This window comes from Hippopotamus amphibius, chromosome 12 (assembly GCF_030028045.1).
Source record: "Hippopotamus amphibius kiboko isolate mHipAmp2 chromosome 12, mHipAmp2.hap2, whole genome shotgun sequence".
NCBI classification, from domain to species: Eukaryota; Metazoa; Chordata; class Mammalia; order Artiodactyla; family Hippopotamidae; genus Hippopotamus; species Hippopotamus amphibius.
This window is the reverse complement of record NC_080197.1, coordinates 11,370,499-11,385,012: the sequence shown is the minus strand read 5'-3', so window position 1 is coordinate 11,385,012 and position 14,514 is coordinate 11,370,499. Positions and strand designations below refer to the sequence as shown.

Here is a 14,514-nt window from a genome sequence, read left to right as displayed (position 1 = left end):
TTGTATTTTACAAAGCTTTCCAGTGCCTCATAAACCATCTTAGGCAATAGGATAATCACTGATTCTCAGATGTAATTGCTTCATGTATAATTACAAAAGTGTTAATCATAGTATTACAGTTTTTGGTGTACATTTACAAAGGAAAAAGAAAGTTGAGGTTTAGTAGCACAGAAAAACACTAGCTTTAAAAATGAAATCTGAAATCATGAAGAAAGTTTCAGGTTCCCTAGTAATCAGGAATGATTACTGAGTGCAGATTGACTGGAAATGCAAATCGAAACCTTAAAGTACAATTTCTTTCTTGTCATATTGGCAGAAGTGTTAAAGTCTGGTGATTTTCCAGGGCTGGTGAAGATGCTTTGGTGCAGGGGTGTAAATCAGCACAGCCTCTTTTGAGGACAGTTTGGCAACATTTTCGGAGATAAAAATGCTCATGCCATTCACTGTCTCTGCCCTAGGGAGATACTCTTACATAAAGAGACACCTACAAGCATGTTTGCTGTAGCTGGTAATGGCAGATAGTTGGAGACAGCCATTGTTGGGAGAACATTAAAAAAACAGTAACTTGAAAAAAAAATTAAGGGACTTCCCTGGTGGTCCAGTGGTTGAGACTCCTCGCTGCCAATTCAGGGGGCTCGGGTTTGATCCCTGGTCGGGGAAACTAAGACCCTACATGTCCCGCAACCAAAAAAACAAAAACAAACAAAAATTAAGAAAGGGGAGAGGGGAGGGATAGGATAAATTAGGAAGTTGGGATTAACACATACACACTACTATATATAAAATAGATAACCAACGAGGACCTACTGTACTGCATAGGGAACTATACTCAAAATTTTATAATAACCTGTAAGGGAAAGAGTCTGAAAAAATGTGTATACATGTATATATACACCTGAAACTAATACAGCACGACATTGTAAATCAAGTATACGTCAGTAAAATTTGTAAAAAATCAAAATAGAATTTACATACAATAAACTTTATAATTTTAAAGTGTAGAATTAAGTGCTTTTTTTTTTTTTTTTTTTTTGGCACACGGGCTTAGTTGCTCCGTGGCATGTGGGATCTTCCTGGAGCAGGGATCGAACCTGTGTCCCCTGCATTGGCAGGTGGATTCTTAACCACTGCGCCACCTAGGAAGCCCAGTGCTTTTTCATATATTCACAGAGTTGTGCAACTATCGCCACTATCTTAATTCCAGAACATTTTTATCACCTCAAAAAGATACTCTACACATTAGCAGCCACTCCCCATTTTTCCCTCCCCCTTTCCCCTGGCGACCACTGACCTACCTCCTGTCTCTAGATTTGTCTGTTCTGGACATTTCACATGAATGGAACTGTACAGTCTGGCTTTTCAGTGGCAGGGGTGAGGGTGACTATTTTATTGAGATATAATTCACATACCATACAAGTTACTCATTTTAAATGTACAGTCCAGGGTTTTAGTACATTCACAGAGTTGTGCAACTATCACAACAATTTTAGAACATTTCATCACCCCGAAAAGAAACCCCATACCCTTTAGCTATCACCCCCAAAACTCTCCTCCCCAGCCCCGGGCAACCATTTCTGTCTCTGCAGATTTGTCTGTTCTGAGTATTTCATATAAATGGATCATAAAAGATGTCTTTTGTGTCTGGCTTCTTTTACTTAGCATGTTTTCAAGATTCATCCACATTGCAGCATGTGTCAGTACTTCATTCCTTTTTACTGCCAGATAACATTGCATTGTGTGGATATACCACATTTTGTTGATCTCTTCATCAGTTGGGTTGTTTCCACCTTTGGGCTAATACTGCTGTTATGAACATCCATGTACAAGTTTCTGTATGAATATAGGTTTTCTATTCTCCTGGGTAGAACTGCTGGGTCATATGGTAACTGTTTCACTTCTTGAGGAATGGCCAAACTTTTCTACAGCAGTTTTGCCATTTTACATTCCTACCATTGATGTATTAAGGGTTCCAGTGTCTCTATATCCTTGCCAACTTATTTTCCATTTAAAAATAATTGTAGTGGGGATGCACTGATGTCTCATTGTGGTTTTGATTTGCATTTCCCTGATGACTAATTATGTGGAGCATCTTTTTCTTGTACTTATTGGCCATTTGTATATCTTCTTTGGAGAAATGTCTATTCAGTCTGTGGCATCTTTATGCTATGCTGTAGAGCTGTTAAAAAGGAATGAGGTAGATCTATATGTAGTAATCCCTGATCTTAACACTGAACAAAATAGCAAGTAGTAGAAAGATACATTATAGGACTTCTCTGGCGGTCCAGTGGTTAAGACTGCACTTTCACTGCAGGGGGCACGGGTTCAATCCCTGGTTGGGGAGCTAAGACCCCACATGCTGCTGGTGGTGGGGGGGAGGGAGAGATACATTATAGTACCATAAATTTTATATAAATACACGCAGATGTGCCATGTGTTACATACACACACACCCTAGTATGTATGGTAAGTATAAGTGTATAAGAGGATAGAGAAGGATCTGGTAGTATGTTCCCCAGGCTTATCAAGATGGTTGGTTACCTTGGGGCAGGGAAAGAGAGCTAATGGGGGTGGGATTTCATCAAAAGGGACTTTTGTCTTATTTATAACATTTTACAAAATATTCATGAACTATTTGGTTAATAAAAAATTGTTTTGAAAACTCCTTAAAATATATACACAATTTTAAAAGATAAGAAAAAGGAAGCAACTGGGGATCTCTAAGAAAGGGGTTAGAATCAGTGCTTTCATGCCACATGGCAAGTAAATGTATAATTACTGTTCTGAAAATGTCATTGATCGTTGATTCCCTTTATAGCTCAGAACATTTTTGTCATTCCTTTTCTCAAAATTGTTTTATTGTTCTTTTACTAATATATAACACTACAAATAGTACAGAGGTTTATACAGTTAAAATTAACTTACCTCCTCTCTTCACCTCAAACCCCTCCTTCCCCACAGCAATTAGTGTTAGTGCAGCTTCTTTTCCTAATAAACTCCTATGTTCTTGTATTTTCTCCTCACCCCACCCAATGTGTGTTTCTTTAACTTTCTGTTGTTGATGGGGAAAAGCTCCTTCCCCTGTTGGGGTCTTTATCTTTAAGCATCTGTGACTGGTCCTCAGCCTTGCTTTGTACCACCCCCTACCAGAGATAACTCAGGTGGCTTTATTTTATAAAAAGCTCCCGTGGTGATTCTGATGAGGGTATAGGGTTAAGAATCATTTATCTAGTGAGTAACAGAGCAATCATAAATTGTACCCATGATGCTTCTTCGAGAATTATTTTTGGTAGGTTCTTTATGCAAGAGTACTGAGCCTGTCAGCTTTGTGGAAACATGCCTGAACTTAGATAGTCTGTTGTGTTCCAGCAGTTTCACAGAATTTCTAATTTGGGTTATTTTCAGCATTGGGGCTTTATCTCTAACTAAATACATAGAGCTGCCATCTGAGCCTGAGAAAGTGATCTGGAATTCCTTGTGGAAAATGGTAGGAATAAGGAGTACAAGGGAAAACTTAACTCTCTGCCATTTCACATCGAAAATGGATGGATATAGCAAAAAATGACAGGTGTTAAATCTTCCATGCCAGGCAGACTATCCCTAGGTGTTGTTTTGTAAAGCTTTTTTCCGCTCCCTCTACCACTCAGATTTTTGTAGACTTCATTATAGTATGTTTGCCTGAGATGCAAGTGAGACACTCATGTGATTCATAAAACTCCACACTGATTTCCATTCTTATGTTTTCAGACATAAAACTGCAGAAATCCATAAAAGCCATTTAGAGACGTAATAATAGTCAATCTCTTTAGAATAATGAACCTGAGTAATCTTTCCTATATCTTAAATTTTTGTTAAACTTTACATTTTCTCTTTTAGGTATTCTCATGGGAGCAGTTATAAAAATTATAGAGTTTAAAAAAGTGGCAAATTGGAAGGTAGGTTTACCCAACTGTTCTTTTTTTAACATAATTATAGTTTTTATTGGCTCTTAATTTAGTAACACTGATGGTTATGGTGGCTTTCTTATCATTCCTTGACTGTCAGTGAAGTTTATATTGTCCCATTAATTTTTTTTTTGGCCCATTAATTTTTTTTTTTGGCCCATTAATTTTTTAACATCCTGGTAAATTAGGGTTGATATCTTTACATCTGAGTTGTTTTTTTAAAAGATCTTTATTGGAATATAATTGCTTTGCACTGTTGTATACACCTGAGTTTTTTGAAAAAGCATAGATCTCACACCGTTTCAAGTTAACATAGGAGCATTCAATGCCATGTTTTGTCATTCGTTTGCGTTTTTATAATCTTAGGCTAACTTGCTGTATAAAGGCTCTAATTAGCATTAAACATTAAACAATGTTCATTGTTCCTAATTCCATTCTGAGAGCTGAGGCTAGTAAGACATATCAGCCCAGCACTGTAGACCTTACAGAATGCTTTACACACTGCAGCTTCTGTCGTTCTCATGACAACCATGGAGGTAGATTGACTGCATATTATCCGCATTTTTACAAATGAAGAAAGTGACCTCTGAGCGGTTGCGACATGTCCAGCACCGTGGAACTAGAGAGCAGTTGAGTTGGCTCTTGTGTCCAGACCCTCTGGTCCTATGTGTTTTATGTTTTCTCTGCCACACATGCTGTCATCACTTTGTGGATGTTCATACCCTTAACATCCACACAATGGTCATTAGAGTGTGAGCATCATCTTGTGGTCCAGGGACTGATGGAAACTGGAGTTTCAGCTTAAACTTCAAGCATCCATATTGCGTAGGCAGCTTAACAAGCGTGTAACAAAACGTTTTGTGGAGGGAAATAAAGTCCGTTTCTTTTTTTTTAACTTTTTTTTTTTATTGGAGTATAGTTGCTTTACAATATTGAGTGAGTTTATACTGCACAGCAAAGTAAATCACCTATACATATACATATCCCCTCTTTTTTGGATTTCCTTCTCATTTAGGTTACTACAGAACACAGTATAGTTCCCTGTGCTATACAGTAGGTTCTCGTTAGTTATCTATTTTATACACAGCATCAGTAGTGTATATATGTCAATCCCAATCTCCCAATTCATCCCACTCCAGGTCCATTTCAAATTATTAAAAGAATTGTATGGTTAGGACTTCCTTGGTGGCACAGTGATTAAGAATCCGCCTGCCAATGCAGGGGACACGTGTTCAATCCCTGGTCCGGAAAGATCCCACATGCTGCAGAGCAGCTAAGCACTTGTGCCGCAGCTACTGAGCCTGTGTGCCACAACTACTGAAGCCTGTGCACCTAGAGCCTGTGCTCCACAAAAAGAAAAGCCACCGCAGTGAGAAGCCCCTGCTCGCCATAACTAGAGAAAGCCCACTCAGAGCAATGAAGATCCAACACAACCAATAAATAAATTAATTTTTAAAAAAAGAAAAAAAATTGCATGCTAATTCTCTAGTAGAGAGGAGACATACAAAGAGAGGATTGCCATAATTAAAAAAATAAAAATAATAAAAGAATTGTATAGTTAAAATGTGTCACCTTTGAGCCCCTCCTACTTTGATGTGGCTCCTAGGTGTGAGGGTTAATTTCCTTGTGGAACTGTGGAGTATAAAGTTTGCAAAACAAGCCTCATAGTCTGATGTAAAATGCAATTTGAAACTGTTATAAGTAATGTTCAGGAATCGAGAGATTAGGATTGACATGTATGTACTACCATGCATAAAATACGTAGCTAGTGGGAACCTGCTAGAAAGCACAGGAAGCTCAGCTTGGTGCTCTGTGATCACCTAGATGGGTGAGATGGGGGACGGAGGGGAGGGAGGTCCAAGAGGGAGGGGATAGATGTATACATACAGCTGATTCACTTCATTGTACAGCAGAAACTAACGAAACATTGTAAAGCAATTATACTCCAGTTTTTAAAGAATGAAAAAAATAACATTCAGGATATATTGTATGTATTAAATGAATTCGCAGAATGTACATTGAGCTCCGAATGTTTCTTGAACTCCCCTCAGCTGGGAAAGGAGCTGGGCAGGCCCCACTGGAGCGTGTTGTGTATGAAGCTCTGCCTTCCTGCAGCTGCTTCAGTTTAACCCCCGCTCACAATGGCTCATTCTAGGGCAGGGAGCACAGACGGTACACCCTTTCTCTACTCTTAGACTGGATAGAGTCTGATGTGTAAATACCGCCCTCTAACTCATTTTGTTTGATTTAAAATCAATTGATCAAAATTGGAACTGATTTTAAAACAGTTTTAAAAAACATGAGTTTTATTTTAAGTATTATTAACCTATGTAAAATTCTAGAAATTTCCCATAAAAATTTGAACTTCTAGCTTCTCTGGAAGAAGCAGAAGCTCTCTCAATACCAGGCCCACATTCCACCCAGCAGAGATCCGAGGCACTGAGAGCAGCTGCTCCCCTGGGGAGCCATGTCGCCCCAGGAAGCCTGTGAGTTAGTGACCTCTGCTCTGAGCAGGAGGAGGAAAAGTTATTTTTTACTTTTAGTTTTATATGCTTCAGGGTTATTAAATTTATTTTTCAATGGATGTGTTTTCAAGATAAATAATAATAATATGTTTACTAGTATAGATGAGTGAACCACAGTTGCAGGGTGAATGTAATTAAGTGTCCTGAAGAGCTACCCAGGTGACCAGTGCTTGATCTCAGAAAAGGGTGACGTTTTGAGGCTAAGACAGATGGGCAGGCTTCCTGGAAGAGCAGGTGCTTGTGGAAAGCCAAAGCAGGAAGCAGGACCTGTTTGGGAACCGGGTGCTGCAGGGAGCAATGGGAGGTAAGAAAAACAGAGAAGTTGCTGGGTATTTTCTTTCCATGTAGTTCTGTTTCCAGACTGTCCTGCCGGGCCTGCCTTTTGCCAATATTGTCATGTGCTTAATATACTTCTTTAAAACAGCTTACTTTTTTATGTATGTACATTTTTATAACAGTTTTTTAAAAGCTTTTATTGTGGTAAAATGTATGTAACATAAAATTTAGCATTTTAGCCATTTTTAAGTGTACAATTCAGTGGCATTAAATACATTCACAGTGCTGTTTAATCATCACCACTATTTCTAGAACTTTTTCATCATCCCAGACAGAAACTCTACCCATTAAACAATTCCCCATTCCTTTCTCCCTACTTTCTTTTCTAGTTTCTATTTTTTTTTAGTATTTTCTGTTTTTTTAGTAGCCCCTATTCTACTTTGTGTTTATGAATTTGCCTATTCTAGGTACCTCAAAAAAATGGAATCGTACAATATTTGTCCTTTCGTATCTGGCTTATTCTATCAGTACTTAGTGTGGTGTTTTTAAGGTTCATCCACATTGTAGCCTGTGTTGTAACTTCCTTCCTTTTCATGGCTGAATAATATTCCATGGTAGGTATGTTCCACACTTTGTTTACCCATTCATCTGTTGGTGGGCCCTGGGGTTGTTTCCACCTTTTGACTATTGTGAATAATGCAGCTGTGAACATTGGTGTACTATACACATTTATTTTAAAGGAAACATTATATTACTGTTTTAAGTGGGAAACCAATATTGTTTTTATAAATAAATACTATAAAAACAAAGTAGTGCATTTGCTCACTGAAGCCTCTGAGGTCAAGCCTGTCGTCTTTGTCAAAAAGGGGGGTCAGCACATTGGAGAGAGGTTTAACACAGAAGCACCAACTGACGCATCTGACTTAATTGGGATTGAAAAAGAATCCGAAAGGGCTGCCTTTCTCAGTCTGTGGGGTCAGTGGTATTTGACACACATTGCTCAAGTACCACCTAAAATCACCTCAGACCACTTTAGGGGAGATAATTGCCCAAAAGAACTCGGGATCTTTCTGTAACACTGTTCACTGTAAGGTGGTGTGTGCATTTCCTCTGGCTCCTGTAACAGATTACCACAAATTGGGTGGCTTAAAACAGCAGAGATTTGTTCTGTCACAGTTCTACAGGCCAGAAGTCTGAAGTCAAGGTGTTGGCAGGGCGGCACTCCCTCAAGGGAGCGAATCCAGGCCCTAGAGGAGAATCTTTTGTTGCCTCTTCTGGCTTCTGGTGGTCCCAGGCATTCCTTGGCTGTGGCAGCGTAACTCCTGTCTCTGCCTCAGTCTGTCTTCACGTGCCTCCATTTCTGTGTCTGTGTGTCCCTCTCTGTCTCTTTTAAGGACACTCTCATTGAGTTTAGGGCCCACCCTAATCCAGTATGATCTCAGCTGGGTTCTTACCTTAATTCCATCTGCAAAGACCCTATTTTCAAATCAGGTCGCATTGTGCAGTTCCAGGTGGAATTGGGAATAGGGGACACTGTGAACCCCCTGTAGGTGGGTTTCCCTTTCTCCTCCCAGGGGAGGTTTAGTTTCTGAAACTTCCAGAGTCTCTACAGTGGCCCCAGCTGCACAGATCCATTGAATAGGTTGCCCCACAAAGCACAGAGATCGGCCCATTTCTTTTCACATGGCCCCAGTCTGAGTCATGAGCTTGTTATACAGGCAGTTATTTTAAGACTTAATAAGGCATTTTTCAGAAGTCATCATTTGCTTCTATTTTGAGCCTTTTTTGAATGTTATTTTAGTCTTTATGGTAACAGCTGTAGATTTGTAAGGATATATTTATCATTCTTTTGAATAGGGATTTTGACAAGTCAGACTGTCAAGATTGTGGCATAGAAATTTTTATATGAAAAGGGCATGATTTTGCAGTATTAAGTAGACTGCGTATTACCTGTAGTCATTTTGGTTTTGAGAACCAGTGTGTATTTTCCCCCAGTCCACCGACAGAGAGCTGTATTACTACACAAGATGAAATTATTATTTCATCCCCCCAAAGATGGCCATACTCTAAAAATACCTCTCACAATGGTACTTAATATTTGAATCTGAAAGCCTGGCAAGGGGCTTGCTTTATAGGCATGTCCCAACTTGCAAGGGCATCAGGTGAGGGCTGGATCATCAAATCAGATTTAGGAAAATGGCATAGTTGCCTGTGACAGGCAGAGAAAAGGCAGGGCTATTTTAAACATGAGTAGGGTTTACTCTTCTTCTAAGTGGATTGTTTTAGGGCTTACCGTTACCTTTTTCCTGGAGGAAGCCAATTTGTGGACTTGTTTTTGAAAGTGTTGTATTTGAGTTGAAATGTTTTCTATATTAAAATTAATTTTCTTTCCTTAGTAAAGAATAAAAAGCATATAGCTGTGTGTTTGGAAGCGGTTCATTCTCCTATTTGTTTTGCTGGTCACCTTTTAAAATCATTTGTCCTACATTTTTAAATACAGGTTTTGTTTTGAGGTATATGTATTTTTGTTTGTTTTTGTCATTTCTTTTGTTTGGTTTTGTTATCAGGTGGTGATTTAAACATTGTATGTTTCCACTGGGCCAGGTTCTAAGAGAACAATTACGTTGGTTCTTCATTGATGATTCTTAATCACACAAATTTCATGCCTCTGAAAATATCCACTTTGTATTTACAGGAGGAAGAAATGTTTCGTCCGAATATGTTTTTCCTCCTCTTGCTCCCACCTATTATATTCGAGTCAGGATATTCGTTACACAAGGTAAGACTCGGACATACGTTAGTGCTTTTGGTCTGAGTGTCTCCCTTGTTTGTATGGCAAGTTCCTTAAAAGTTCAGGTGTTAATTTAGCAGTGGTGGCTCTGTGTGAACAGCCTGGGGTGTGTGGTAGAAGCTGGACTGCCAGGCCTGACTTGTAGAGAGGAGCAAACACGGTCAGTGGGCTGCTTTCGTGGTTGCAGACAGTGTGGCTTACTAAACTAGTGTTTTCCATAGAGGGGTACTAGAAAGAGATGGCCAGAGTGATTTTAATGGTACACAGGTGTTACAGTGCCTCCTCTTGAACACAGACTGACCCATGTTAAGAGGACAGACTGTGTCCTGGGATGACAGGGACAGGTGCCCCAGGCCTATTGGTTCCCTCACGTCACCAGATCAGTGTCTCTCCTCTCAGGACCCTGCCCTGGGCCTCAACTCCCAGCCATTATCCCCTTTAAGCCCCAGTCTCCATTCCTTCCCACCTTCTCCCTGGCCCTGCTTCTGCTCACCAGACTGGAGCCCATCCTGCCCCCTGGTCTTCCAGCTCCTTCTGGCCCAGTCACCCACTCCCACAGTCGCTCTGCCCTTTCTTGGTTCCCTGACCCCAGAGAGCAGCATCGCTGGCCACTGCCCAGGTCTTTCTTTTGCTCTGGCATTTCTGGTCTCTGTCCTCCAACTTCCAGTGGGCCTCTTTCTGCCTGGGCAGGAGCTTCTCACTTTTAAGCCAGTTTGTGTATGTACCCGAGCCTTTTCCTTGTCTATGAGTTCTTTTTAAATGTAAGTGTATTTAAGTTTTAAAATAAAAAGGTGATTCAACTTAAGTTAAAATACTAGTACTACAATAGTTATTTTATAAATGTGATTTTAAAAAACTATGAAGGTTGGAAGGATTAAGATTTGACCTATCTTTGGAGAGAAGAAAGAGCCTGGACTTTGGAGCCAGAGAAACCTAGGTCTAATCATGCCCTGCCCCCTATAGGTTCCTTTTGAGTAGAGTAGAAATTAAAAACAAAGAAAAAAAGATCCCCAAAACCCTACCTCCTGGGTTGCTTTGAGATTTACATTAGATGAAAGAATGTATGCAAAGCACCACTCCCCACAGTAAATAATTGGTGGTGCTTCTTGTTATTATCTATTATAACATGACTAGTGTTAATAATAACATAAAAAACTTGAGAGTTAAATTTGTCATGAGAGTTTTGGTAAAAACATACAAATTAGATCTTTAATTTTCCTCCTGGATACTAAAGCAAAATTATTCTAAGATATTCAGTCTAGATTTTTTTTAAGTTATTATTTTATTGTGCATTAATCAAAAGAAAAAGTGAAAAGGAAGTTTAATATTTAAAAAATCCCAGACTTCCCTGGTGATGCAGGGGTTAAGAATCCGCCTGCCAATACAAGGGATACGGGTTTGATCCCTGGCCGGATAAGATCCTACATGCTGCAAAGCAACTAAGCCCGTGTGCCACAACTACTGAGCTCACGTGCCACAACTACTGAAGCCTGCTTGCCTAGAGCCCGTGCTCCGCAACAAGAGAAGCCACAGCAGTGAGAAGCCTGCGCACTGCAACGAAGAGAAGCCCCTGCTCACCACAACTAGAGACAGCACACACGCAGCAATGAAGACCCAGAGCAGCCAAAAAGATTAAAAAAAAAAAAAAGCTACACAAAAATTCACCAATTTAAAAATATATATATATTTTAAAAAATCCCCATCTTATAAACCGTTACTGACATCAGGTAATTGTTAAAAAGAAAACAAGAAGGATTTGAAGGTCAGTGTCCTTCACGCTTTCATTTTGTGAACAAATCTTGAAAGAACTGAGAGCAGATTATGAAAATACTTCAAAATAGTGCTGAAGAAAATGATTTGATTCTTTTTTTTCCTGGCCGCATCTCTTGGCTTGTGGGATCTTAGTTCCCCGACCAGGGATTGAACCCAGGCCCTCAACAGTGAGAGCATGGAGTCCTAACCACTGGACCTCCAGGCAACTCTCAAAAATGATTTGATTTTGACTTAAAAACATGACACTGGTTATTATATTAGCACGTGTAAAGTTTTTATTTTATAATTTTTTGGAGGGAGGGGAAATAAACTTATTCAGAATTTGAAGAAAGTAGTAATTTCTTCAGAGAAAAGTTTTCTGAAGATGGATTTCCAGCAGAAAATGTGACAATTTATGTGAAAGGGACTAGTGTGAGCTGAAAATGGGAATTCAGAGAGTTCCGTTCACTACCTACCCACTCCCAAAGGAGACAGGAAATCACCTTTGTTTTATTTTAATATTTCTGTATTTGCTGATATAAATTTGGACTTGGAATAAAAATTTCACTGTGACTATCATCAGTGGTATGCATCAGGTAGGCAGCTATTTGGTTCTTTAAATTATTAACATCATATAAAGAATAGAACATTTTTTTTAATTGGAATATAATTGCACCACACTCTTGTACCAGCTTTTGAGGTACACCAAGGTCAGTCATCTGTATCTATACACATATCCCCGTATTCCCTCCCTCCCTCGACTCCCCCCCACCCTCCCTGTCCTCCAAGGCATCATCCATCATCAAGCTGAACTCCCCCTGCCATACAGCAACTTCCCACTGGCTATCTGTTTTACAGTTGGTAGTATATATATGCCTATGCCACTACATTTTTTAAATTATGTCAGAGAGAAGCAGATAAATTTGCTTTATGTAGCAAAGGGAAGTTCTTAAAGTGGGGCAACTTGAATTTGGGTAAATTTTCAATATCCAGATTAATATTAGCCAACTACATAAGTTATATCAGAATTAGATCCCTATAAACAGACCAAGACTTAGTGTAATCTATTTTTTTTTTAGTGTAATCTGTTTTTAAAGAACAAAATTAAGCAGCTCTCTGCAAAGGAAAACTCATAGATGAAAGCCTTTTGTTTAGGAAAAAAAAACAAATCATTGTGTTTGCCTTGAGTTATTTTGCAGTTCTTTGTGTGCTAAAGATCGCCCGGCCAAAGTAATTGAATGGCAGATTACGGGCAGCCAAGTCAAAATTGCAAAAAATGAAGCAAAGAAAACTTCCTGAAGGACATAGGCTTAGTCGGCTGTTAGTGTTGAGCTGAGGACAGTCTTTTGAAGTCAGCTTTAAAGTCCCAGTCCCAGTGGTTAGGTCTCAGCGCTTTCACTGCCCAGGGCCTGGGTTCAATCCCTGGTCAGGGAACTAAGATCCCACAAGCTGCACGACACAGCCAAAAAAAAAAAAATATCAGCTCCTGTTGTCTATGGCTTGATAATTTCTGAGCGAAAAGTGGGATTCCTTGTCAAGGCCCACAATCGCGGACCATCAAAGTTCCCCAGCCTTGTTCCTAAGCAGAGTCCCCGGGATGCTAATAAATAGCTTAATTTTCTTAATTTTATGAAAATTTGAAACATGTTACCATGGTGCTTGGACTCAAATACTTTCTTTTAAATGGTATATAGATGGGAATATATTTTTATCTGTCATATTTGATGATGATACTAATAGAGTGAAATAGAATTGCTGGGCTTCCCTGGTGGCGCAGAGGTTAAGAATCCACCTGGCAACGCAGGGGACACGGGTTCCATCCCTGGTCCAGGAAGATCCCACATGCTGCGGAGCAACTAAGCCCGTGCGCCACAACTACTGAGCCTGTGCTCTAGAGTTCGCGAGCCACAACTACTGAAGCCCGTGCGCCTAGAGCCCGTGCTCTGCAACAAGAGAAGCCACCGCAATGAGTCGTCTGTGCACCACAATGAAGAGTAGCCTAGCTCACCACAACTAGAGAAAGCCTGCGCACAGCAATGAAGACCCAGTGGAGCCAAAAAAAGTTAATTAATTAATTAATTAATTAATTTTGAAAAATTAAATTGTTTAAAAGGCGTGGACTGCAAAAAGGAGTTTCTGATAGTATAACCTATTATCTTGACATTCTTTGTAGGAATGTACCTTTTCTTAATTAATTGAAAAATTATAATTATGTAAACTTTGGACTTTGATCAGACATGAAACACAATTAATTCCTTCAGTACCTATTCACTGGGCACCTTCCATCTGAAAGGCGTTATGCCGGTGACTGTGTTGCACAAGAGCAGGTGTGGTCATTGCCCCCTTTGAGCCTGCAGCCTAGTGGGAAAGACAGATCTCAAATAATTACATAAATAAATGTAACATTTCAGCCATGTTAGGTGCTACCAGGAGAGAGTCCCTGTGCACTGAGAGCATTGACTGGAATATGACTTGGGTAAGGGGTCAGAGAATGCTTCCCTCAGAAGAGTCAAAATGTCCTGAGATCTTCAGATGATTAAAGTTCACCAACCAAAGGGGAAGAAAGAGTGGTCCAAGCCCAGGCAGCATGTTGTGTTTGAAGAACAAAAAGCTACCAGTGTGACTGGAACCCAGAGAACAAAAGGGAGGTTAGAGGCCTTCACAGGGGTCCAACCATCCAGGCTTTGGTTGGGTGTTTCTGCCTTTTGAGTGGAAGTGGGGGTCCGAGTGAAGGCAGCACAATCAGATATGTCCTTTGCAAAGATGATTCTGGAAGCCCTTGGAGCAGAGGGCAAGGGCCAGGGATGGTTGAGACTTGTTAGAAGCTGTTGCAGTGGTCCAGGGGAGAGGTGAGGGCAGGTGGGCGAGGATGGTGGGGATAGCAGTGGAGAGAAGCAGGGAGATGTGAGTGACATGGGGAAGGCGAACGCCACAGGACTTGGCTCTGCATTGCATGTGGGGGTGAGGGAAGATGCCCAGGTCTCCAGCTTGCCAGCTGAGGTGGGTGATGGTGCTCTTTACAGAGAGTCAAGCGTGTGAGGAGGGCCAGGTGTGGGGTCCATGACTTCACTGACCGGACCAGCCTTTCTAAGCATTTCTCTCATTTCTGTTTTTCCAAACAGGGTAACTTCTTTCAAAATATTGGTTCCATCACCCTATTTGCTGTTTTTGGAACAGCAATTTCTGCTTTTGTAGTAGGTGGAGGAATTTACTTTCTGGGTCAGGTAAG

General features: G+C 40.2%; 1 protein-coding gene across 2 annotated transcripts in view; it reads left to right on the top strand.

Moving 5' to 3' along the window:
- SLC9A8 (solute carrier family 9 member A8) overlaps nucleotides 1–14,514 on the top strand; it is a 68,841-nt gene that overhangs the window by 21,971 nt on the left and 32,356 nt on the right. Inside the window, exons 4-6 of one of the 2 annotated variants that reach the window (XM_057700978.1) lie at nucleotides 3,874–3,932; nucleotides 9,438–9,521; nucleotides 14,408–14,509. In XM_057700978.1, the coding sequence (XP_057556961.1) occupies nucleotides 3,874–3,932; nucleotides 9,438–9,521; nucleotides 14,408–14,509 (245 nt within the window). The remainder of the gene's footprint in view (nucleotides 1–3,873; nucleotides 3,933–9,437; nucleotides 9,522–14,407; nucleotides 14,510–14,514) is intronic. The other variant, XM_057700980.1, reaches the window with a different exon arrangement.